Raw genomic sequence first — 25430 nt, 5'->3', positions numbered from 1 at the left:
ATAACGCCCAATTCCCATCTTAAAGAGTGCGTTCGTGCACATGAATTTGATTAACCACCAACCACCCCCCTCCCTTCATGCCCAGGCCAAATTTCAGCGCTTTAACAATTTGATTGACAATTGCGCAGTCATGCAACACTTTTTTTTTTTTTTTTTTTTGATGGAGCTTTTTTGGTGGTATTTAATCAAAACTGTTTTTTTTTTTATTACCCTGAACAAATGAAAAAAGACTGAACATTTTTGGGGGGGGGGGGGAACGTAAAAACAAACAAAAAAAGTTTTCTTCATTTGTTATAAGATTAAAAATAAGTAATTTCTCATTCGTTCGTTGACAGAGACAGCGCTTCCTTATTCAGAACCATAGGGTTATATCGCCCCCTACAGGAATATGACACTAGTCAGAAAAAAAGACTTGGCTATGCCCATGGGCAGTCCTAGGTGGTATAAACCCCCCTCTCTGCTACAGGCCTTCAGTTTTTTTTTTTTTTTTTTTCTGCTTAGTCAGGAGTAAGGACCTAGCTCCCTGCTGGGATCTCTAGTCCTGGCAATTATTATTTATTTTTTTCGTTTTTGTTTCCTGAATTTTTTCCGGTGAGATCTTCAATCAACTGCCGGGCTGGGCGACGGGCTGGACATTCGGTCCAGTGGTCTCCCCAGTCTGGCCAGCAAGCGTGTGCAGACCGCAGCTACGTGCTAGGTTGGCCGTGAAATAGCCCCAATCTACGGGGGCTGGCCCTGCAAGTTAAACGTCTCGTGAGGGCGCATACAACTGGGTCTCGATGGCCGACAGCCCCCCCCCCCCCCCCACGCGCGCTTCAGTGGCGGGGAGGTTCTGTCTGGAACAGAACGGCCTCACACTGGTCATGCGTGAGCCCCACACTATGCATTGTGAATGGCCCCACAGCTTTCTGGGACCTGTGACGTGTCCCAGAAGGCTGCAGGGGCAAGGGGAGGAGGAAGGTCGATTGTCAAAATCGATCAACCTCAACCCCCATAAAAAAAAAAGTTCCAAATTTGGTTGGAGGGGGTGGAGGAGGACGCAGGCAAGCTGAACCCAAAAGGGTAACTCTCTGGAGAGTTGGAACTTTCTAATCAGAGCCGGAGCCCTTGGATTTAGGATGGAACATGAGCCCCTCGGTTCGGGGTAGGAGCAGGAGCCTCTCGGGGCATGGCTGGAGTTGGAGCGGGAGCCTCCCGGGCAAGGGAGATAGTGGGAGCCGCTCGGGAGCGAGATCCGCTCAGGTCAGAGAAGGAGCCCCTTGGGCCGGGGAGATTGTGGGATCCTTTTCAGGCCAGGGTTAGAGTGGGAGCCCCTCAGGCTGGAGAAAGAGCTCAATCCCCACAGGTCGGAGCGGGGGCTCCTTGGGCCAGGGCCAGAACAGGAGCCCCTCAGGCCTAGGAGATGGCAGGAGCCTCTTGGGCTAGGGTCGGAGTGGGAGCTCCTTGGGCCAGGGAGATGGCAAGATCCCGTTGCAGCGGGAGCCCCTCGGGGTGGGACAGGCAGCCGCTCGGGCCAGGGCCAGAATGGGAGCGCCTCAGGCCTAGGAGATGGCAAGATCCTGCCGGAGTCGCTTGGGCCCGGGTCGGAGCGGGAGTCGCTTGGGCCCGGGTCGGAGCGGGAGCGTTTAAGGAAAAAAAAAAACTATTAAATGGGCTGTTTTTAATGGAGTTCTCTGTTAGGTGATCGGAATTCACTAAAATCTCATCTCCCACCTCCCTGTCTTGCACAGGGGTCCAGGCTTCTCTCTCCTTACTCTGATCTCACTGCACACTGTGAGCTGAGAGGCCAGAGATAGAAATCATAGACTGGGAAAACACGCCAAAATCTCAGTATTGGGCGGATTGCCTCGTTACCCATAATCCTCTGTGCAATGGATCACAAAATGCCAGAACACTAAAGCCCCATACACACTATCAGATTGTCTGCTGATTTTTTTCCATCAGATTTACCAAAACCATATAATATGAGGTCAAACCTTATGGGTTTCAATGTGTATGCAATCAGGCAGGCCCTTCTACTACATGGTTTTGGTAAATCTGAAGGAAAAAATCAGCAGAAAATCTGATAGTGTGTATGGGGCTTTAGGTGTTAAATCTTCTCCAAATCACCAACTTCCTAAAAATGAGCTTCTAAGCAAATCTGAGAAAAAAAAAAAATTGGCTCAAAACTTCAGACATTTGCACTGAGTGTGCCATGTGCGAGGAAAGACGGTGGTCTGGGTGGAATGGTGCATAGCGCCCGACTGACGTAATCAATATCATGTTACTGTCTTCTCAGCAGAGCGAGGGGAAAATCCGATCCGTGCCACCAAGACTCTTCCATTGAATGAGGGAGATCCCGGGATTGTCTATAGATCAGGGAGGGGCCGACATGGATCCACTCTGCTACTTACATAGGCATGTGCCCATTATGAGGGGTTCCCTCCATTCCTGTGCCGAGTTCCCGGGTCTGGACACCCGCTGTGCCCATTATGAGGGGTTCCCACCATCCCTGTGCTGAGTTCCCGGGTCTGTACACCTGCTGTGCCCATTATGAGGGGTTCCCACCATCCCTGTGCCGAGTTCCCGGGTCTGTACGCCCGCTGTGCCCATTATGAGGGGTTCCCAATATTCCTGTGCTGAGTTCCCGGGTCTGTACACCCGCTGTACCCATTATGAGGGGTTCCCACCATCCCTGTGCCGAGTTCCCGGGTCTGTACACCCGCTGTGCCCATTATGAGGGGTTCCCACCATCCCTGTGCTGAGTTCCCGGGTCTGTACACCCGCTGTGCCCATTATATGGGGTTCCCACCATCCCTGTGCTGAGTTCCCGGGTCTGTACACCCGCTGTGCCCATTATGAGGGGTTCCCATCATCCCTGTGCCGAGTTCCCGGGTGTGTACACCTGCTGTGCCCATTATGAGGGGTTCCCACCATCCCTGTGCCGAGTTCCCGGGTCTGTACACCCGCTGTGCCCATTATGAGGGGTTCCCACCATCCCTGTGCTGAGTTCCCGGGTCTGTACACCCGCTGTGCCCATTATGAGGGGTTCCCACCATCCCTGTGCCGAGTTCCCGGGTCTATACACCCGCTGTGCCCATTATGAGGGGTTCCCACCATCCCTGTGCTGAGTTCCCGGGTCTGTACACCCGCTGTGCCCATTATGAGGGGTTCCCACCATCCCTGTGCCGAGTTCCCGGGTCTGTACACCCGCTGTGCCCATTATATGGGGTTCCCACCATCCCTGTGCTGAGTTCCCGGGTCTGTACACCCGCTGTGCCCATTATGAGGGGTTCCCATCATCCCTGTGCCGAGTTCCCAGGTGTGTACACCTGCTGTGCCCATTATGAGGGGTTCCCACCATCCCTGTGCTGAGTTCCCGGGTCTGTACACCCGCTGTGCCCATTATGAGGGGTTCCCACCATCCCTGTGCCGAGTTCCCGGGTCTGTACACCCGCTGTGCCCATTATGAGGGGTTCCCACCATCCCTGTGCTGAGTTCCCGGGTCTGTACACCCGCTGTGCCCATTATGAGGGGTTCCCACCATCCCTGTGCGGAGTTCCCGGGTCTGTACACCCGCTGTGCCCATTATGAGGGGTTCCCACCATCCCTGTGCCGAGTTCCCGGGTCTGTACGCCCGCTGTGCCCATTATGAGGGAACAGGTGTCCCCATTGGAAGGTTTTCACTCATCCCTTGACTTTTTGGATTACTCTTGACTTTCTGTTTTGGCAATTAAGATCACCGGGAAGAATCTCCCTGATTGGGACTCAATGGAACCCCCCCACCAGGTTTTGCCTAGACTGGTGGACTTTAATGTCTTCTTGAGAATGAATTCTGTGATGAGCAGTGAACACCTCAAAATGTTTTTCAGCTTGAAGTTTGCAAAATCAGAGCTTGGAGGTCTGTGATGAGTTTGATTTGGGTTGAAGCCCTCCAGTGGCCCCCAGAGCCAGGGATATCCAATCAGGAAAATGTGTGCTCCCTGCTGATTGGAGAGCTCTGACTTGGCAGGGGATGTGACAGACCTCTGTAGAGAGACCACTGCTTCTACACAGAGAGAAAAGGTCTTTCTCTGCAGGATGGTGGCAGTGGACAAGATTTTTTACTTTTTTATTTTATTTTTTAATATTTTTATTTTTTTTGATTCATCTGGAATGTATGTATCCGATTTAGGTTTGGCTTTAAAAGAAAGTTTCTGTATATATTATCTATGTACCTGTGTGTGTGTGTGTGTGTGTGTGTGTGTGTGTGTATGTATATGTATATATATGTGTGTGTGTGTGTGTGTGTGTGTGTGTGTGTGTGTGTATGTATATATGTATATAATTTTATTTTTTATTAGCCTGTATACAGATTCAGATCGGTGCTGTGCATAGTACTTGCATGGTGGACATGGTCCTGAATTAGTCGGAAGGGGTCATTAATATACGTAAGGGGGGGGGGGCTGATTTTGAGCAGATATCATTAATTTGGCTAGTGCCCCCACACAGCAGGGGGTAGGGGGAGGTGAGCCATGTGTATGATCCAGGTGTGTGTGGGGGGGGCCTCATCTCCTCTTCTCTCATTTCAGCCGCACAGAAACTCTGCCACCTGCTGGGCATGAACGTCATGGAGTTCACCCGAGCCATCTTGACCCCGCGCATCAAAGTGGGCAGAGACTACGTACAGAAGGCACAGACTAAGGAGCAGGTGAGCCGCCCGCCATCACCCAAAAATGTGTGATTATTAATCATCGTATAATTTTAATAATTCTCCAATAAAAAAAAAATTGTATAAAAAAAAATAAAAGGGATAAAAAATGTTCTGATAATCCCGGGGGGAGGGGCGGAGGGCGCAGACATGCTGCAGTACATACGTAACATTTGATTTAGATTTTTTGCCCATAATTGGAAACATTGGCTTCATATTCTCCCTCTCTCTTTTCCAGGCGGATTTTGCTATGGAAGCTCTCGCCAAAGCGACGTACGAGCGCCTATTCCGCTGGCTGGTCCACCGGATTAACAAAGCTCTGGACCGCACCAAACGCCAAGGGGCTTCCTTCATCGGGATCCTGGACATCGCCGGCTTCGAGATCTTCGAGGTGGGTGTCCGCAGGAGTTAAAAGTGATTTTGTAAAATCTCGTTTGGTTATTTCTTTAAAAAATAAAAATGTTAACCTAATTTGGGGAGAAGTTATAATAAAAAGTCTCATTTTCTTCAGGGACTTGAAGATCTGCACATTTTATAACGCTAAGCTGCCAAATTGGCGGCATATGATTCGTCGTCGGTTTCATAACTAACGCACGCCGTTTCTAATCTTATAACGTCGCATCAACTGAGTCCTTTTTATTTTTTTTATTTTTTTTTTGTGGTTCTTTCGCTTAGATAATTGTTTTTTAAATTTGAAGCTGAACTTCAGGAATTAGGAGAGAATCTGCCCTTGCAGTAGGTCACCCCCCTCCCCCTCCCCTCCCAGCGGAGAATCCACTTCTCAGACCACTTTTACCGGTTAGAGAATCACCGGCTGGTTATGGCATATCCGCCAGAGGACCTCTTTTGTCTAAGCTTACACTAAGGTGGCGGTCGCCCTCTATGTAACGTGTTCCATAGGGGGTCCTGGGACAGGAATTTGGGAGGGACTAACAGCCAAGTCCCTCCCTTTTTAGCCTCAATGCCAAGCCCTTAACCCTTTCATGACTAAGCCTATTTTTGACATTTGGTGTTTACAAGTTAAAATCCATATTTTTTGGCTAGAAAATTACTTGGAACCCCCAAACATTTTTTTATATATATATATATATATATATATATATATATATATATATATATATATATATATATATATAATTATATATTTTTTTTAGCAGAGACTCTAGAGAATAAAACAGCGATTGTTGCAATATTTTATGTCACACGGTATTTGCGCAGCTGTGTTTAAACGCAACTTTTTGGGAAAAGGGACACTTTCATGAATTAAAAAAAAACAAAACAGTGAAATTAGCCCATTTTTTTTTTTACATAATGTGAAAGATAATGTTACGCCGAGTAAATAGATACCAAACATGTCAGACTTTATAATCGCACGCACTCATGGAATGACGAGAAACTACGGTACCTAAAAATCTCAATAGGCGACGCTTTAAAAAAAAATTCCGGTTACTACGTTAGAGTTACAGAGGAGGTCTAGTGCTAGAATTATTGCTCTATGACGATTGCGGCGATACCTCACATGTGTGATTTGAACACCATTTACATATGCCGTATGCGTTTTCTTTGCTCGCCGGGGGGGGGGGATGGGGCGCGCGCTTATTTATTTAAAAATGAATATTTTTTTTTTATATATATACTTTGATCACTTTTTTTTATTGCTGTCACAAGGAAGGTAAACATCCCTTGTGACAGTAATAGGTGGTGACAGGTACTCTTTATTGAGGGAGCCCTCCTTTACACTTCAAAGTATTCAGATCGCCGTTTTCGGCGATTCTGAATACTGTATATATTTTTTAAATCCGGCGCCATTGGCAGCCGAGTAAACTGGAAGTGACGTCATGACGTCGGTTCCGTGTTTACAATTAGGAGACTGGAATGACGCTGCTTACGGCTTCATTCCAGTCCCTCCCCAGCCGCCAGAAGCGGCGGATTGTGCATCGGTGCTCCCGATGGAACGGGAGCCCCGGTAAGAGCGGCGGGAGGGGGCCAAGTGACCGACAAGTGACCGACTCCACCACTTGGTTGGTTGGTTGCCCATCTAGGCACGCAGCACTTATGTCAAGAGGACAGGAAGACAGATTCTGCAAGCCAGAGGGGCAGGAAGGAGTGTTGATCATGTGACCGCGGTTATTGGTTGCCACTGTGGTCACATGATCGTAAGCCAGGCCCGCCAGCTGCCAATCATTGGTGGGGACGGTCTCGGCCTGTATGTTGGGAGCACGCAGTCAGCAGAAACATTGACCGCACGGTGGCACAAATTGTTCATCGTGGGGGACAGTAAAGCCCACCCTTTCACTGTTTGCACATATGTGTTACATGGGCAGCAGCAGGTTGGCCTTGCCTTAAACGGGGACAAGTTTACTGGCGATTTTCACAGAGGGACAGCAAGCCAGCGATTTGTTGTTGCTTTGTAGCAGTTTTTTGCCGGGGGGGGGGACACCTGACCAAAAACACGGAAGCAGAGGCTAAAAGACCTCGCTGGTATTGCCTGCAATGGATCTTTCCCTATTGCTGACTTACCATTTCTTATTCTGCATTGTCTGTGTGCAGTCGGCCATCTTGTTAGAAGATGGTCTTTGCTTTCTTATGTCAATTGGTATCAGTAGGAGGAATAGTGCCCCATCATTGGTGTCAGTGGGAGGAATAGTGCCCCATCATTGGTGTCAGTGGGAGGAATAGTGCCCCATCATTGGTGTCAGTGGGAGGAATAGTGCCCCATCATTGGTGTCAGTGGGAGGAATAGTGCCCCATCATTGGTGTCAGTGGGAGGAATAGTGTCCCATCATTGGTGTCGGTGGGAGGAATAGTGCCCCATCATTGGTGTCAGTGGGAGGAATAGTGCCCCATCATTGGTGTCAGTGGGAGGAATAGTGCCCCATCATTGGTGTCGGTGGGAGGAATGGTGCCCCATCATTGGTGTCAGTGGGAGGAATGGGGAGGAATGGTGCCCCGTCATTGGTGTCAGTGGGAGGAATGGTGCCCCGTCATTGGTGTCAGTGGGAGGAATGGTGCCCCGTCATTGGTGTCAGTGGGGGGAATGGTGCCCCGTCATTGGTGTCAGGGGGAGGAATGGTGCCCCATCATTGGTGTCAGTGGGAGGAATGGTGCCCCTTCATTGGTGTCAGTGGGAGGAATAGTGCCCCATCATTGGTGTCAGTGGGAGGAATAGTGCCCCATCATTGGTGTCAGTGGGAGGAATAGTGCCCCATCATTGGTGTCAGTGGGAGGAATAGTGCCCCATCATTGGTGTCAGTGGGAGGAATAGTGCCCCATCATTGGTGTCGGTGGGAGGAATAGTGTCCCATCATTGGTGTCGGTGGGAGGAATGGTGCCCCATCATTGGTGTCAGTGGGAGGAATGGGGAGGAATGGTGCCCCGTCATTGGTGTCAGTGGGAGGAATGGTGCCCCGTCATTGGTGTCAGTGGGGGGAATAGTGCCCCGTCATTGGTGTCAGGGGGAGGAATGGTGCCCCATCATTGGTGTCAGTGGGAGGAATGGTGCCCCTTCATTGGTGTCAGTGGGAGGAATGGTGCCCCTTCATTGGTGTCAGTGGGAGGAATGGTGCCCCTTCATTGGTGTCAGTGGGGGGAATGGTGCCCCTTCATTGGTGTCGGTGGGGGGAATAGTGCCCCATCATTGGTATCGGTGGGGGGAATAGTGCCCCATCATTGGTATCAGTGGGAGGAATAGTGCTCCATCATTGGTGTCAGTGGGAGGAATAGTGCCCCATCATTGGTGTCAGTGGGAGGAATAGTGCCCCATCATTGGTGTCAGTGGGAGGAATAGTGCCCCATCATTGGTGTCAGTGGGAGGAATAGTGCCCCATCATTGGTGTCAGTGGGAGGAATAGTGCCCCATCATTGGTGTCGGTGGGAGGAATAGTGTCCCATCATTGGTGTCGGTGGGAGGAATGGTGCCCCATCATTGGTGTCAGTGGGAGGAATGGGGAGGAATGGTGCCCCGTCATTGGTGTCAGTGGGAGGAATGGTGCCCCGTCATTGGTGTCAGTGGGGGGAATAGTGCCCCGTCATTGGTGTCAGGGGGAGGAATGGTGCCCCATCATTGGTGTCAGTGGGAGGAATGGTGCCCCTTCATTGGTGTCAGTGGGAGGAATGGTGCCCCTTCATTGGTGTCAGTGGGAGGAATGGTGCCCCTTCATTGGTGTCAGTGGGGGGAATGGTGCCCCTTCATTGGTGTCAGTGGGGGGAATAGTGCCCCATCATTGGTATCGGTGGGGGGAATAGTGCCCCATCATTGGTATCAGTGGGAGGAATAGTGCTCCATCATTGGTGTCAGTGGGAGGAATGGTGCCCCTTCATTGGTGTCAGTGGGGGGAATGGTGCCCCATCATTGGTGTCAGTGGGGGGAATAGTGCCCCATCATTGGTGTCAGTGGAGGGAAGTGTCCCAAGGGGCGGGTAAAGGCAAGCAAAGGGCCGCAGTTTGGAGACCACGGCCTTGGATGATATCACACAGCAGATATAGAGCTCTGTGGTCACAGGAGTGTCCGGGTACAGACAGGGTACTGCTATCTTTCAGAAGGATTTCAAGGCAAATGATTTTCCAGGTACGGCTTAGGCAAAAATTAACATTTGTTGATGTTCCCTAAATAGAATCCGGCTTGTGGGTTGCGTCTTTGCAGTTTTTTGCATGTCATGGTTTGTTGCGATGTCTTCTCTCGCTCTTCTCTCGCTCTTCTCTCGCTCTTCTCTCGCTCTTCTCTCGCTCTTCTCTCGCTCTTCTCTCGCTCTTCCCTCGCTCTTCCCTCGCTCTTCCCTCGCTCTTCCCTCGCTCTTCTCCCGCTCTTCTCTCTCCCGCTCTTCTCTCTCCCGCTCTTCTCTCTCCCGCTCTTCTCTCTCTCGCTCTTCTCTCTCTCGCTCTTCTCTCTCTCGCTCTTCTCTCTCTCGCTCTTCTCTCTCTCGCTCTTCTCTCTCTCGCTCTTCTCTCTCTCGCTCTTCTCTCTCTCGCTCGCTCTTCTCTCGCTCTTCTCTCTCTCGCTCTTCTCTCGCTCGCTCTTCTCTCGCTCACTCTCTTCTCTCCTTCTTCCAGCTGAACTCCTTTGAACAGCTCTGCATCAATTACACCAATGAGAAGCTGCAGCAGCTCTTCAACCACACCATGTTCATCCTGGAGCAGGAGGAGTACCAGCGGGAGGGCATCGAGTGGAACTTCATTGACTTCGGCCTGGACCTCCAGCCCTGTATTGACCTCATCGAGAGACCAGTAAGAACAATCGTCCATTATCTCTGCTTTGAACATTCATCGATTAATGAGAGAGCTCCATGCAGCAGCCTAGAGCCAATCAGAAATCATCCATTACTTTACCTGATGTGAAGTATTGAATGTGATTTGCTTTCATAAGATGATTACAAATCATTTCTGTATATTTTTTTCCCCACGATAGCGAAGTTACCCTTTCAACTCAGTGGGGTTAATGGCCTGCAAATTACCCCGCTTATCGCCATAATCCCTTCCGTACGTTGTATCACAGGGCTCCACATTTCAAGTCCTGAGCTACTAGCCCGGCCTTGACAGTGATGATGAGGCGCCACCAGTTGCCCCGCCCCACCCCACCCCTAAACACACCCTCGTAAATTATCTCATGAAATTACACTGTTAAATGTTTTATGCAGAATTAGGTTACAAAAATAAATATTACCATGAAGCATATCCGTGCCGCCTCATCAGTGCCGCCTCATCAGTGGCCATCAATGCAGAATATGTGTGCACATCATTTCCGCCTCATCAGTGCAGCATGTCTGTGCCCTTCAGTGCCGCCTCTTCAGTCTCCATCAGTGCAGAATATCAGTGCCCGCCTCATGTGTGGCCATCAGTGCCCGCCTCATGTGTGGCCATCAGTGCCCGCCTCATGTGTGGCCATCAGTGCCCGCCTCATGTGTGGCCATCAGTGTCCGCCTCATGTGTGGCCATCAGTGTCCGCCTCATGTGTGGCCATCAGTGTCCGCCTCATGTGTGGCCATCAGTGTCCGCCTCATGTGTGGTCATCAGTGTCCGCCTCATGTGTGGCCATCAGTGTCCGCCTCATGTGTGGCCATCAGTGTCCGCCTCATGTGTGGCCATCAGTGTCCGCCTCATGTGTGGCCATCAGTGTCCGCCTCATGTGTGGTCATCAGTGTCCGCCTCATGTGTGGCCATCAGTGTCCGCCTCATGTGTGGCCATCAGTGTCCGCCTCATGTGTGGCCATCAGTGCCCGCCTCATGTGTGGCCATCAGTGCCCGCCTCATGTGTGGCCATCAGTGTCCGCCTCATGTGTGGCCTCATGTGTGGCCATCAGTGTCCGCCTCATGTGTGGCCATCAGTGTCCGCCTCATGTGTGGCCATCAGTGCCCGCCTCATGTGTGGCCATCAGTGCCCGCCTCATGTGTGGCCATCAGTGCCCGCCTCATGAGCGGCCATCAGTGCCCGCCCATCAGTGCCCGCCTCATGAGCGGCCATCGGTGCCCGCCTCATGAGCGGCCATCGGTGCCCGCCTCATGAGCGGCCATCGGTGCCCGCCTCATGAGCGGCCATCGGTGCCCGCCTCATGAGCGGCCATCGGTGCCCGCCTCATGAGCGGCCATCGGTGCCCGCCTCATGTGAGGCCATCGGTGCCCGCCTCATGTGAGGCCATCGGTGCCCGCCTCATGTGAGGCCATCGGTGCCCGCCTCATGTGAGGCCATCAGTGCCCGCCTCATGTGAGGCCATCAGTGCCCGCCTCATGTGAGGCCATCAGTGCCCGCCTCATGTGTGGCCATCAGTGCCCGCCTCATGTGTGGCCATCAGTGTCCGCCTCATGTGTGGCCATCAGTGTCCGCCTCATGTGTGGCCATCAGTGTCCGCCTCATGTGTGGCCATCAGTGTCCGCCTCATGTGTGGCCATCAGTGCCCGCCTCATGTGTGGCCATCAGTGCCCGCCTCATGAGCGGCCATCAGTGCCCGGCCATCAGTGCCCGCCTCATGAGCGGCCATCGGTGCCCGCCTCATGAGCGGCCATCGGTGCCCGCCTCATGAGCGGCCATCGGTGCCCGCCTCATGAGCGGCCATCAGTGCCCGCCTCATGTGTGGCCATCAGTGCCCGCCTCATGAGCGGCCATCAGTGTCCGCCTCATGAGCGGCCATCAGTGCCCGCCTCATCAGTGCAGAATATGCGTGCACATCAGTATCACCTCATCAGTGGCGATCAGTGCGGAATATGCGTGCACATCAGTGTCGCCTCATGTGTGGCCATCAGTGTCCGCCTCATGAGCGGCCATCAGTGCCCGCCTCATCAGTGCAGAATATGCGTGCACATCAGTATCACCTCATCAGTGGCGATCAGTGCGGAATATGCGTGCACATCAGTGCCCGCCTCATGTGTGGCCATCAGTGTCCGCCTCATGAGCGGCCATCAGTGCCCGCCTCATCAGTGCAGAATATGCGTGCACATCAGTATCACCTCATCAGTGGCGATCAGTGCGGAATATGCGTGCACATCAGTGTCGCCTCATCAGTGCAGCATGTCCATGCCCTTCAGCGCAGCCTCATCAGTGGCCATCGGTGCAGAATATCTGTGCCCATCAGTGCAGAATATCATTAATATGATGGGTCACTGGCAGACGCAGAAGAAAGTGCTTCCAGCCGTGATCGCCACAGAAAATTTCTGGCTGTGTAGAGAGCTACAAATAGGTGTGGCTGCCGGTAAACTGTTATGGTGAATTGTGGCCGACAGCAGCAGCACTGAGAGCTGCAGGAGGAACTGACACCATTCACACCGACTCTAATGGCCAATGGGGATGAGCTCCGGCGTGTTCGCACACTCCACGTGCAGAGCCCGCCAGGAAGTCTGCGCTGCGCTAAACTTAGGCAGTGAGACATTGCCCGATCTCTGCAGCTGCGCATTGGGGAAACGTCTCACTGCCTGTGATTAGCGCAGCGCCGACTTCCTGGCGGGCTCTACACGTGGAGTGTGCGAACACGCCGGAGCTCATCCTTAATGGCCAATGTGAATGCAGTCTATGTACCGGTATGTTAGAATCAAATTGAGCTCCGACGCCATCTGCTGGAGAAAAGTCGGCATTGCTTTGTGTCTGGCTCCGTCCCTGATGAGGATCATCCTTGTAGCTGAAAGTATTGCTAATAATCCCTCCGATGCTGAATCAGAATATAGGGGCCTGCCGCGCACTCCCGGCCTCTCCTCCAGGACAGTTTGTAGCACTGATATTCATATCTGAGACTTTCGTTTCATACATAAATCGCAGGAACGAGGTGGCACTCCACTCAGAAAAGCAGGAACGTTGTTGGGAAGGGATTCCTATTGGAAAATAATTTTCCTTCTGAGCTGGACAATTAGAAACAAGTATTTGCAGCAAAAAATAATGTGCATTTATTTTATTTTTTTGCAAATGAACCTGCAAAGCATCGCAACCACGATCAGTGAATGGTGGGTGCAATGCATGGGCTCCCGCAGGCGCTGCCCTTTTATTATTATTATTATTATTATTATTAATAATAATAATAATAATAATAATAATAATAATGATAATAATAATAAGTGTTCTTGCATAGCAAGAGCACTTACTGTTATCTCACATATATATTATTATAGCCAAATTTACCACCCTAACTCCTCCCACAGCTTTTACAGTACATACACAGTAATATACCGAAACGTGCGGATTGTTCCCGCTTGGTGTGCTATTACTTTGTGGAACGTTTCGCGGAATTGTTCACAAAATATCGTCATTTTTGCGGTGAAATTTGTCCCATAGGAATGAATGGTGAAATGTTCAAAACTAGAGTGGGAGGTGACAAAAGCTGACAACTCCATGATCAGCCAAAACATTATATCCACCCCATGATCAGCCAAAACATTATGACCACCCCATGATCAGCCAAAAACATTATGACCACCCCATGATCAGCCAAAACATTATGACCACCCCATGATCAGCCAAAACATTATGACCACCCCATGATCAGCCAAAACATATAAACAAGTAACACCTTTCACAGTTACTCCAGCCACTCCAACCACACAACAGTTACTCAAGCCACTCCAGTAGGTGGAGGCAAGAACACTTCACACAATTTCCCCAGAAATTGTAGCTTTTCTAGTTATTATTATTATTATACATGACTTATATAGTGCCAACAGTTTACGCAGCACTTTACAATGTATGGGGGGGGGGGGGGACAACACAATTACAGTACAATACAAAGGTACAGGGGGGCCCGGCTCGTAGAGCTTACATTCTAAAGGGGTGGTACAAAAAGGTAATATCTGCAGAGAATGATTTGATGGGGGTGGCCCTTGGCTCTATATCCTTACCAAGGCACGGCCTTTGAGTTCCCGAGCTGAAGGAGGCGAGTGTGGTGATCAATGTGGCAGATGGGACTTGTAGTTCATCCATTTACAGATCTCTGTTCATAAAGAGAGAGGTGGGGGGGGGGGGGGAGTTGGGGGTGGGGAAGTGATCAGGGAAAGGGTGGTCGGCTTGCAACCACCAATGTTGCACCCCCTACATATTGTTACATGGTGTAAAAGGTGGAGTTGGCCTTTAACTATTTTACATGGGTTGGACTTGTGTCTTTTTCAACCTCACCTACTATGTAACCCTTTCTATTGTTACAGTAGACCAGTACTGCTTTGCACAATTTCTGTTCAGCCTTTATTTCTGTTTCTCTCTTCCCCCCCCCCCCCCCCCCCCCTCCAGGCCAACCCTCCCGGGGTCCTGGCTCTGCTGGATGAAGAGTGCTGGTTCCCCAAAGCCACAGACAAGACCTTTGTGGACAAGCTGGTGCAGGAACAGGGCACCCACTCCAAGTTCCAGAAGCCGCGCCAGCTGAAGGACAAAGCCGATTTCTGCATCATCCATTATGCCGGCAGGGTACGTGGCATCCGTTCTGCTTCAGTATCAGACTACTGAGGTACAAGCTGTCTCCAATCATACAGAATGTGTTTTGTAGTTCACCTATAGGGGTTGATGACACTCTGGGGGGGGTTGATTAACTAAAACTGGAGCGTGCAGAATCTGGAGTCACTGTGCATGATAGCCAATCAGCTTCTGACTTCAGTTTGTCCATTGAAGGGGTTGTAAACCCTCGTGCATCCTATGCATTAGGGTGAAAAAACACCTGGCAGTGACCGGCCCTTCCATTTTACTTACCTGAGCCCTAGAACTTGACCCGGCAGGGACACGCTGTCTCTCTGCCCGGGGGTTCTCGGCTCTTGATTGGATAGATTAATAGCAGCGCAGCCATTGGCTCCCACTGCTGTCAATCAGATCCATGGGGGGGGGGGGGCTGTACACTCACTACTTTCCATTGTAGCCAAGTGTCATTTCTTCAGTGTTGTCACATGAAAAGAGAGAAGAAAAGATTTACAGAAATGTGAGGGGTGTACTTACTTTGTAGCTGGGCTCTCTGCACACCCATTGGCCCCCCCGGGGGGGCTCCTTCCTAGGTTGCCTGGAAGGTGGCTAGGCTCTGACATGGTGTGCGGGCAGATTTACCACACGGGGCAGAATAGGTGATTGCAAGTTACAGGTCTGCGGTCTCTCCCTGCAGGTGGACTATAAGGCCGATGAGTGGCTCATGAAGAACATGGACCCTCTGAATGACAACGTGGCCACCCTCCTCCACCAGTCCACAGACAAATTTGTGGCCGAGCTCTGGAAAGATGGTAGGAAAACTCCTCATTGATGCTTGTTTGAGACATAAATGTGTTTTCTTTTTTTGTTTTGTTTTTGTTTTTTGTGTGATACTCAAAATTCAGCCAAAATCTGTCAAAGGAACTTCAGGTGGAAAACTTTCAGCATTTTTTGGGGCTTTTTGTAACGTTTCTTGATGCTTAAGAGGAGCCGGACATGGGCAGGACAAGGGTGACTCCGCTTCACTGAGATCCGGGAGAAGTGTGCGTTCAGAGCATGTGCGGCCGCCACACTGAGATCCGGGAACCGCCTTCTTCCATATAAGGAAGTCCGCCTACAAGCTGCCCTACAGAAGCTGCATGTCGGAGTCCCTTTTTAACCACTTGCCGCCCGCCCTATTACAAATTGACGGCGGCAAAGTGGTTTCATAATCCTAACCGGACGTCATATGACGTGATTAGGATTATGAGCCGCTGCGCGCCCCCGGGGGCGCGCATCGCGGCGATCGTTGTTGCGGGGTGTCAGTCTGACACCCGGCAACTACGATCTCGGTAAAGAGTCTCCGACGGAGACTCTTTACCATGTGATCAGCCGTGTCCAATCACGGCTGATCACAGTGTAAATGGGAAGAGCCGGTGATCGGCTTTCCCTCACTCGCGTCTGTCAGACGCGAGTAGAGGAGAGCCGATCGGCTGCTCCTCTGACAGGGGGGGTCTGTGCTGATCGATTATCAGCACAGCCCCCCCGAGGATGCCCACACTGGACCACCAGGGACACCACTAGACCACCAGGGAAAAGGTAATAAAAATCCATAATCCTCCCTAGACCACCAGGGTGCCAGTCAGCACAGTCGGTGCCAATCAGTGCCCATAATGGATGCCAATCAGTGGCCACAATGGGCATCACTGATTGGCATGCATTATTGTTTGGCACTGATTGGCATCCATTACTATAACACCGATGCCGCCTATGAGTGCCCACCTGTGCCGCCTATGAGTGCCCACCTGTGCCGCCTATGAGTGCCCACCTGTGCCGCCTATGAGTGCCCACCTGTGCCGCCTATGAGTGCCCACCTGTGCCGCATGAGTGCCCACCTGTGCCGCCTGAGTGCCCACCTGTGCCGCCTGAGTGCCCACCTGTGCCGCCTGAGTGCCCACCTGTGCCGCCCATCCATGCCCACCTGTGCCGCCCATCCATGCCCACCTGTGCCGCCCATCCATGCCCACCTGTGCCGCCTATCCATGCCCACCTGTGCCGCCTATCCATGCCCACCTGTGCCGCCTATCCATGCCCACCTGTGCCGCCTATCCATGCCCACCTGTGCCGCCTATCCATGCCCACCTGTGCCGCCTATCCATGCCCATCCGTGCTGCCCATCCGTGTTGCCCATCTGTGTCAGCTATCAGTGCCAATTTGTGCCACCTATCAGTGTCCGTCCGTGTCGCCCATCAGTGTCCGTCCGTGTCGCCCATCAGTGTCCGTCCGTGTCGCCCATCAGTGTCCGTCCGTGTCGCCCATCAGTGTCCGTCCGTGTCGCCCATCAGTGTCCGTCCGTGTCGCCCATCAGTGTCCGTCCGTGTCGCCCATCAGTGTCCGTCCGTGTCGCCCATCAGTGTCCGTCCGTGTCGCCCATCAGTGTCCGTCCGTGTCGCCCATCAGTGTCCGTCCGTGTCGCCCATCAGTGTCCGTCCGTGTCGCCCATCAGTGTCCGTCCGTGTCGCCCATCAGTGTCCGTCCGTGTCGCCCATCAGTGTCCGTCCGTGTCGCCCATCAGTGTCCGTCCGTGTCGCCCATCAGTGTCCGTCCGTGTCGCCCATCAGTGTCCGTCCGTGTCGCCCATCAGTGTCCGTCCGTGTCGCCCATCAGTGTCCGTCCGTGTCGCCCATCAGTGTCCGTCCGTGTCGCCCATCAGTGTCCGTCCGTGTCGCCCATCAGTGTCCGTCCGTGTCGCCCATCAGTGTCCGTCCGTGTCGCCCATCCGTGTCCGTCCGTGTCGCCCATCCGTGTCGCCCATCCGTGTCGCCCATCCGTGTCGCCCATCAGTGCCGCCCATCCGTGTCGCCCATCAGTGCCGCCCATCAGTGCCGCCTATCAGTGCCACTTCATTGGTGCCACATTGGTGCCCATCAGTGCCACCTTATCAGTGCCCATCAGTGTAGCCCCATCAGTGCCCATCAGTGAAGGAGAAAACGTACTTATTTACAAAGTTTTGAAACTGAAACAAAAAAAAACATTTTTTTTTCAAAATTTTCGGTATTTTTTTATTTGTAGCGCAAAAAATAAAAACCGTAGAGGTGATCAAATACCACCAAAAGAAAGCTCTATTTGTGGAAAAAAATGATAAAAATTTCATTTGGGTACAGTGTAGCACGACCGCGCAATTGTCATTCAAAGTGCGACAGCGCTGAAAGCTCAAAATTGGTCTGGGCAGGAAGGTGTTTAAGTGCCCCCCCCCCCCCCCCCGGTATTGAAGTGGTTAAGCAAGTGAATAGTGACGTGTTCTGTGCGGGGTGTCACACAACATTGATGGGTGAAATCTGGAAAATTCCTTCAACCCAAACAGTTTTTTGTACTGATTGATTATTTTCAACCCTTTTTTTCCCTCATTACCTTCGCCCTACCGACTGTTCAGAGAGCCTCTTTTTATGACCACATATGTGGAGGTGATTTTCTCATAGATTAGAACTGGTTATAGAGAGCAGCTTTTAGACTAGTCTATACGCCTGCAGTGGAGATACGGTAGAGTAGGCAGAAAATCTGCTTTAGTCATCTTAGATGTGCTTCGTACCTTTTGCCGCGGTTAGGTATACATAAAAAATTGCAGCCGCTCTAGAAATGAAAGGGTAAGGGTGCTGAGCACTCAAAAGCACTCCGCTTCAAAAGTTGGTGCAGTTAAGGCACCAAGTCATTTTGATTTGACTCGATGACCTGCTCCTTGCACCGCCCGCAGCCTGCTCTTTCCACCACCCGTGACCTGCTCCACCTTCAACTGTCCATGAGCTCCACCTAGAAATCCACCGCCCGCGGCCCGCTCCTTGCACCGCCCGCAGCCTACTCTTTCCACCACCCGTGACCTGCTCCACCTTCAACTGTCCATGAGCTCCACCTAGAACTCCAACGCCCGCGGCCTGCTCCTTGCACCGCCCGCAGCCTACTCTTTCCACCACCTACTCCTTCCACCTCCTGCTCCTTCCACCGCCCACGACCTGATCTTTCCAACTTCAAAACAGAATAAAAACCTAAAAAATACAGCGCTGTTCCTATGTGAACTTAATGTGAAGTAATGAAACGATAGTTACAAAAAATTGTGAATTGTAAACGCAGCAGCAGCTTTAACCGTGAGATACCCACAATTCAAATAATTATTCCCAAATAAGCTGCGCTATACTGATCCGATAAATGCTATGTGAAGCAAATAAGTGAATAAATAAAACATGAAATCAAAAAATGTTAAAGTGCAGACAGAGAAATGTATATACTAATGTTCAAATATTAGTCCATCATCCCATCAAAAAAAAATTTTTTTTTTTGGTTGTAATCTCCAACGTGTTTTAAACACACCACACCGATATAGGAGAAGTGTCATCAGAGTTTGCAGGAAAAAAGGAGGACTTCCACCACCAACACTACTGCCGCTTACCAGCTACACTGATCCCATCTCAGAGACCAGATATCGCCAAATCAAAAACACTTCCTCTGAGTCAGGACTGCATGGAGGGTGTATCTCCTTTAGGCGCTTGGTTCAAGTGGTTAGAAGAATCCTACAGCCACACCGCTCATTGCCCAGCACATATAATAACGAAAGGAATCGCCATAGTGTGATATAGTCACGAAATTTAATATAATAAAAAAGATTGCACTTACATCAAGTAGAAAAAACTTTGCTTTGTAAAACAAACAGATTCGCCGGCCGGCTTAGTAACGCTGCCTGTCGCTTCCGGGTCCAGCGTAGATCGCGGTGACGTCAGTACGTCGCTCCTCCCTACGCCCTTTCGTTATAGGTAACGTCTTCCAGGGGCACTAGAAGATGTTACCTATAACGAAGTGGCGTAGGGAGGAGCGACGTACTGACGTCACCGCAATCCATTGACTTCCTCTCCTGGAGATTCAGAAGGAAGTGAGCGGAAATCTTCTCAGTTGTCACCAGGACAGACATTGGAAGATGTCCTCTCTTCCTGTTCTGATGACCGCTCGAAAATATGGAATAGTCTCCCCAGCCAGTTGAGGGTCAGAGGAAGTCATTAACTTTAACTATTAGGTTATACTGCCCCCTACAGACAGACTGCCAAACAAAAAGATTGCAGGCCAGCACAGAATAACCCCCACTATCAACAGCATGCCTCGGAACGTTTTTTCTTCAACACTTCTGGGAAAAGTCTCACCAATTTTTTGCTATCCATTCTCTTCATTCAGGATTTTTGTACCTCGCTGGTTGATGTCTACAATGTCAGTGGGAGGAATAGTGCCCCATCATTGGTGTCAGTGGGAGGAATAGTGCCCCATCATTGGTGTCAGTGGGAGGAATAGTGCCCCATCATTGGTATCAGTGGGGGGAATAGTGCCCCATCATTGGTATCAGTGGGAGGAATAGTGCCCCATCATTGGTATCAGTGGGGGGAATAGTGCCCCATCATTGTATCAGTGGGGGGAATAGTGCCCCATCATTGGTGTCAGTGGGAGGAATAGTGCCCCATCATTGGTATCAGTGGGAGGAATAGTGCCCCCCTCATTGGTGTCAGTGGGAGGAATGGTGCCCCTTCATTGGTGTCAGTGGGAGGAATGGTGCCCCTTCATTGGTGTCAGTGGGAGGAATGGTGCCCCGTCATTGGTGTCAGTGGGAGGAATAGTGCCCCGTCATTGGTGTCAGTGGGAGGAATAGTGCCCCGTCATTGGTGTCAGTGGGAGGAATAGTGCCCCGTCATTGGTGTCAGTGGGAGGAATAGTGCCCCATCATTGGTGTCAGTGGGAGGAATGGTGCCCCTTCATTGGTGTCAGTGGGAGGAATGGTGCCCCTTCATTGGTGTCAGTGGGAGGAATGGTGCCCGTCATTGGTGTCAGTGGGAGGAATAGTGCCCCGTCATTGGTGTCAGTGGGAGGAATGGTGCCCCATCATTGGTGTCAGTGGGGGGAATAGTGCCCCATCATTGGTGTCAGTGGGGGGGAATAGTGCCCCATCATTGGTGTCAGTGGGGAGAATAGTGCCCCATCATTGGTGTCAGTGGGGGGAATAGTGCCCCATCATTGGTGTCGGTGGGGGGAATAGTACCCCATCATTGGTATCGGTGGGAGGAATAGTGTCCCGTCATTGGTGTCAGTGGGAGGAATGGTGCCCCATCATTGGTGTCAGTGGGAGGAACAGTGCCCCATCATCGGTGTCAGTGGGAGGAACGGTGCCCCATCATCAGTGTCAGTGGGAGGAATGGTGCCCCATCATCGGTGTCAGTGGGAGGAATGGTGCCCCATCATTGGTGTCAGTGGGAGGAATGGTGCCCCATCATTGGTGTCAGTGGGAGGAATGGTGCCCCATCATTGGTGTCAGTGGGAGGAATGGTGCCCCATCATTGGTGTCAGTGGGAGGAACAGTGCCCCATCATTAGTGTCAGTGGGGGGAATAGTGCCCTGTCATTGGGGTCAGTGGGAGGAGTAGTGCCCTGTGAGCCTGGTAAAGGCTGGCAAAGGCCCACAACTTGGAGACCACAGGACTAGGGGAGAAAATAAGAAATAGGTGCTGTATCCTTCATTCCCTGACAGCCAGGGGTGGTGGGGGGGGGGGGGCGGCTCTGCATCCTCTGTATGCACTTTGGAGATTGTATGATGTGATAAAGCAAATGTGGGGGGGGGGGGTGGTAAATGGGGGGGGAACACACAGTTGGATTATGTCTTGGGGGTCCCTCAGCGTATTGCCCGCGGTGCGACTCTCACTAACCCCCAACGCGTTCTTCTCTGTAGTAGACCGTATCGTGGGCCTGGACCAAGTGGCGGGGATGACGGAGACGGCGTTCGGCTCGGCCTATAAGACGAAGAAGGGAATGTTCCGCACGGTGGGGCAGCTCTACAAGGAGTCCCTGACCAAGCTGATGGCGACGCTGCGCAACACCAACCCAAACTTTGTGCGCTGCATCATCCCCAACCACGAGAAACGCGTAAGTGTGAGATCAGGGAAGGCAGACGTTCACCTCGCTCCTGGAGGGCGCTGCAATAAAGTTGTGTTTAAATCTGCTTTGATGATGATCCCGGGTTATATGTGCGGATCCATCCAGAATCGCATTCCATTTCTCATTCAGAGGCCGAGACTCTTTTTAAAGGAGAACTCCGGACTTCCCTTCAGTCTAGGACAGTTGTAGCGGCTCCTCTCCAGGACTGAAATGGCCTCCTCTGATATCACCGCACACTGTGAGCTTCTCACAATGTGCATTCGCCTCATCAACATATTTAAATGCAGTGGTAGCCGGTGCTCGATATTTTGGGGGGGGGGGGGGGGGGCGGTACACTGAACATTGCGTTAGAAAAAACGCTGTGAAAATACCATGTGACCTTTCCAAGTAGTTATTATCCTTTTCTGAAGATTTATTCCTATTTGTCCTCTATAATTGATCAGCCCCCTCTGGTGGTCGGGGGATTTTACATACAGCCGAGGGATAAATCTCTCGGCATATGCGCAATGTTTTTATGGTTCTGGATTTGATCCGTCCTCTATAAACCTGACTCCTGTTTTTCTTTGTCCTGGACAGGCCGGTAAATTGGACCCTCATTTGGTGCTGGATCAGCTGCGGTGTAATGGGGTTCTGGAAGGGATCCGAATCTGCCGGCAGGGATTTCCCAACCGGATCGTCTTTCAGGAGTTCCGGCAAAGGTACTGGAAAATAGAGCTCCCTTGGGTTCCAATATGTGTATTGTTGTTTTTCTATACTATACTTGTCGGGGGGGGGGGTACTAGAAAAAGTAACCAAAGGTCAGACTTTTAAGGCAAGAATAAAGTAACAAAAAGTAGCAATAAAGAAGTAACAATTAAATATTTATTGAAAAAAAGTACATAGTATGATTACAGTATTCAAAAAAATAAAAAATCATAAAAATGATACAATTTGTACAATGAGCCCTTGTATGTCTACACGTTTCGCCAGAAGGCTTCTTCAGGATGATCAAGGTTCAGAGATGTAGCAAAGAAAAAGGGGAGGGGGGAGAGCGAATCTCACTATCTTTAGGTGGACTAGGCCTCATTTACAAATATCCAGTGGTTAGGTTACCAGAGATGTGGAATATTTCCAACAAATGGTAAATGTTGCTACAACGGAAACACGAGCTTGTAAAATAGAGCTCCCTTGGGTTCCAATATGTGTATTGTTGTTTTTCTATACTATACTTGCTTGTCGGGGGGGGGGGGGGTACTAGAAAAAGTAACCAAAGGTCAGACTTTTAAGGCAAGAATAAAGTAACAAAAAGTAGCAATAAAGAAATAACAAAATATTTATTGAAAAAAGTACATAGTATGATTACAGTATTCAAAAAAAATAAAAAATCATAAAAATGATACAATTTGTACAGTGAGCCCTTGTATGTCTAAACGTTTTGCCATAAGGCTTCTTCAGGATGATCAAGGTTCAGAGATATAGCAAAGAAAAAGGGGAGGGGGCGAGAGCGAATCTCGCTATCTTTAGGTGGACTAGGCCTCATTTACAAATATCCAGTGGTTAGGTTACCAGAGATGTTGAATATTTCCAACAAATGGTAAATGTTGCTACAACGGAAACACAAGCTTGTAAAATAGAGCTCCCTTGGGTTCCAATATGTGTATTGTTGGGGGGGGTACTAGAAAAAGTAACCAAAGGTCAGACTTTTAAGGCAAGAATAAAGTAACAAAAGGTAGCAATAAAGAAATAACAAAAATATTTATTGAAAAAGGTACATAGTATGATTACAGTATTCAAAAAAATATTAAAATCATAAAAATTATACAATTTGTACAGTGAGCCCTTGTATGTCTACACGTTTCGCCATAAGGCTTCTTCAGGACGATCAAGGTTCAGAGATATAGCAAAGAAAAAGGGGAGGGGGGAGTGAATCTCACTATCTTTAGCACTTGCAGCCAGGAATTGGATTTTTCCGCTTCCTAGTATAGCGAGGGGTTTTCTGGTGATTGTCATTGAGCGCGGTCTTGCATGGCGGTAGCAGGTCTGGTGAATTGTGGAACAATTATTGAAACATTGTTTTCAAAAATCAAAGTCGGCATAGCGGATGGGTGGAACCTGGCTGTGCCGTCAAAGCTTGGTCATGTGACCACAACTCCCATAGAGATCATAGGGCAGGACTGGATATCTCAGAGAATGGATGGAGATTGACCAATGGCTGTGGTTCTCCTTTCCAGGTATGAAATCCTCACCCCCAACGCCATCCCCAAAGGATTCATGGACGGGAAGCAGGCCTGCGAGAGGATGGTAAGAGACGCACTTTGGCCATGAGAATATGACGAGGTCACTTGATCCTCATGTGATTACTTTGTTTGCACCCCCCTCCCGTTTGCTGACAGTTGGGTTCCCCCCCTGTAGATCCGGGCGCTCGAGCTGGACCCAAACCTCTTCCGAATCGGGCAGAGTAAGATCTTTTTCCGCGCGGGTGTGCTGGCGCACCTGGAAGAGGAGCGGGACCTCAAGATAACCGATATCATCATTTACTTCCAATCCGTTTGCCGAGGCTACCTGGCCAGGAAGTGAGTATTTGACTTTTGTACGGTGAAGGGGAAATGATGGCTGCCTGGCCAAACATTCTGATTTGGTGGTTTCAATATGATAAGCCACTGACTTGTCATTTCGGGTTTTGCATTGGCTCATGGGAGATCTTGGTCAGCTTGGCATGGCACTGTTCCCGTAACATTTAACATACTGGCTGCAGGGCAGCAGCTAAAACATTGTTGAAGCCAACAGCCAAGCAACCTGAAATTTCGGGGGTGGGGGGGGGGTGTTTTTTGTATTTTTAAATAGCAGCCAAGTAATTAGAACAAAAAAAGCTGTAACTGTTTGTAAAAGTCTTTATTTTAAAAAAATAGGATACCAACACAGTAACCTGTAGGTTAAAATATGAGCTCTGATTTTATATATATATGTGTATATGTATATATAGATAGTACAAAGACACGTTTCATCATGTATGAGGATAAAAATACAGAGGAGCAACACATAGCATTAACAAATGCCAACCACATAGGTGCACCGACGCGTTTCAACCCATACAGTCATGGTCTTCCTCAGGGGAATTTTTTTCTCTAAAAAGAAGATACATGTCAACAAACTCAGAATTCAATACATTATGTAGTGCACACACATCTATGTGCACGACAATGGTATATTTACCGCTAGGAGATGGAATCTGGGACAGAGAGATCCTATAACCAGAAATTTAAAAGAATTTAGATGGTCTAGGAAGGTCCATGGTCAATCCTGACCCCCCCCCCTTCCTCGGCTCTCCTGTCCAACCTGGAGACCCGAGCGACCAGCCTGGTGTGTGTGCGCCAGTTGGCCAGACAGCTGAACAAAGCCGGGATTGGCTCCCCGCTATAATAACCCGGAAGCAATTGACCTTACATCAATTCCGCTTTACCCAGCTGTCAAAGGCGCCAGTTTAAAAAAAAAAAAAGCATCCAAAAACACGGATCTTGCTGTTTCTGAATGCTTTTAAAGGCAGAGCAGGGATTTGGGGCCTTGTAGATCCCTTCATAAAGAGTACCTGTCACATGTCTATTGCTGTCACAAGGGATGTTTATATTCCTTGTTACGGCAATAAAAGAATAAAAGCGATGAAAAAGCTTTTTTTTTTTTTTTTTAAAGAAACAGTGTAAAAATAAATTAATAGTTTAACCACTTGAGACCCGCGCTATAGCCGAATGATGGCTACAGCGCGGATCTCCTTTGCCGGGACTACGTCTATTGACGCCGTCCCGTGCACGAGCGGCCTGAGTGCCCCCTGAGGGGCGCGGTCTGTGATCGGCGAGTCTATGAGAATCGCCTGATCACTGATCCGAGCAAGGGGTCGATCCCGACCCCTTATCACGTGATCAGCTGTCAGCCAATGACAGCTGATCATGTGATGCAACTGAGCCGGTAATCGACTATTATTCCTCCTTGCGCTGTCAGCGCG

The 25430-nt window shown here is 50.2% G+C and overlaps 1 protein-coding gene across 7 annotated transcripts in view; it reads left to right on the top strand.

Moving 5' to 3' along the window:
• The window catches only part of MYH10 (myosin heavy chain 10), a 183324-nt gene that overhangs the window by 117459 nt on the left and 40435 nt on the right, over positions 1-25430 (top strand). For all 7 annotated transcript variants that reach the window (XM_077458583.1, XM_077458581.1, XM_077458580.1 and 4 more), the window contains 9 exons: positions 4551-4669; positions 4908-5060; positions 9719-9892; positions 14364-14537; positions 15217-15331; positions 21249-21442; positions 22031-22152; positions 23665-23734; positions 23846-24006. In XM_077458583.1, the coding sequence (XP_077314709.1) occupies positions 4551-4669; positions 4908-5060; positions 9719-9892; positions 14364-14537; positions 15217-15331; positions 21249-21442; positions 22031-22152; positions 23665-23734; positions 23846-24006 (1282 nt within the window). The remainder of the gene's footprint in view (positions 1-4550; positions 4670-4907; positions 5061-9718; positions 9893-14363; positions 14538-15216; positions 15332-21248; positions 21443-22030; positions 22153-23664; positions 23735-23845; positions 24007-25430) is intronic.

This window comes from Lithobates pipiens, unplaced genomic scaffold (assembly GCF_037356315.1).
Source record: "Lithobates pipiens isolate NorthernLeopardFrog02 unplaced genomic scaffold, aLitPip1_a1.2 Scaffold_28, whole genome shotgun sequence".
NCBI lineage: Eukaryota > Metazoa > Chordata > Amphibia > Anura > Ranidae > Lithobates > Lithobates pipiens.
Note: the sequence above shows the minus strand (reverse complement) of the source record. Positions and strands in the feature narration are given on the sequence as shown.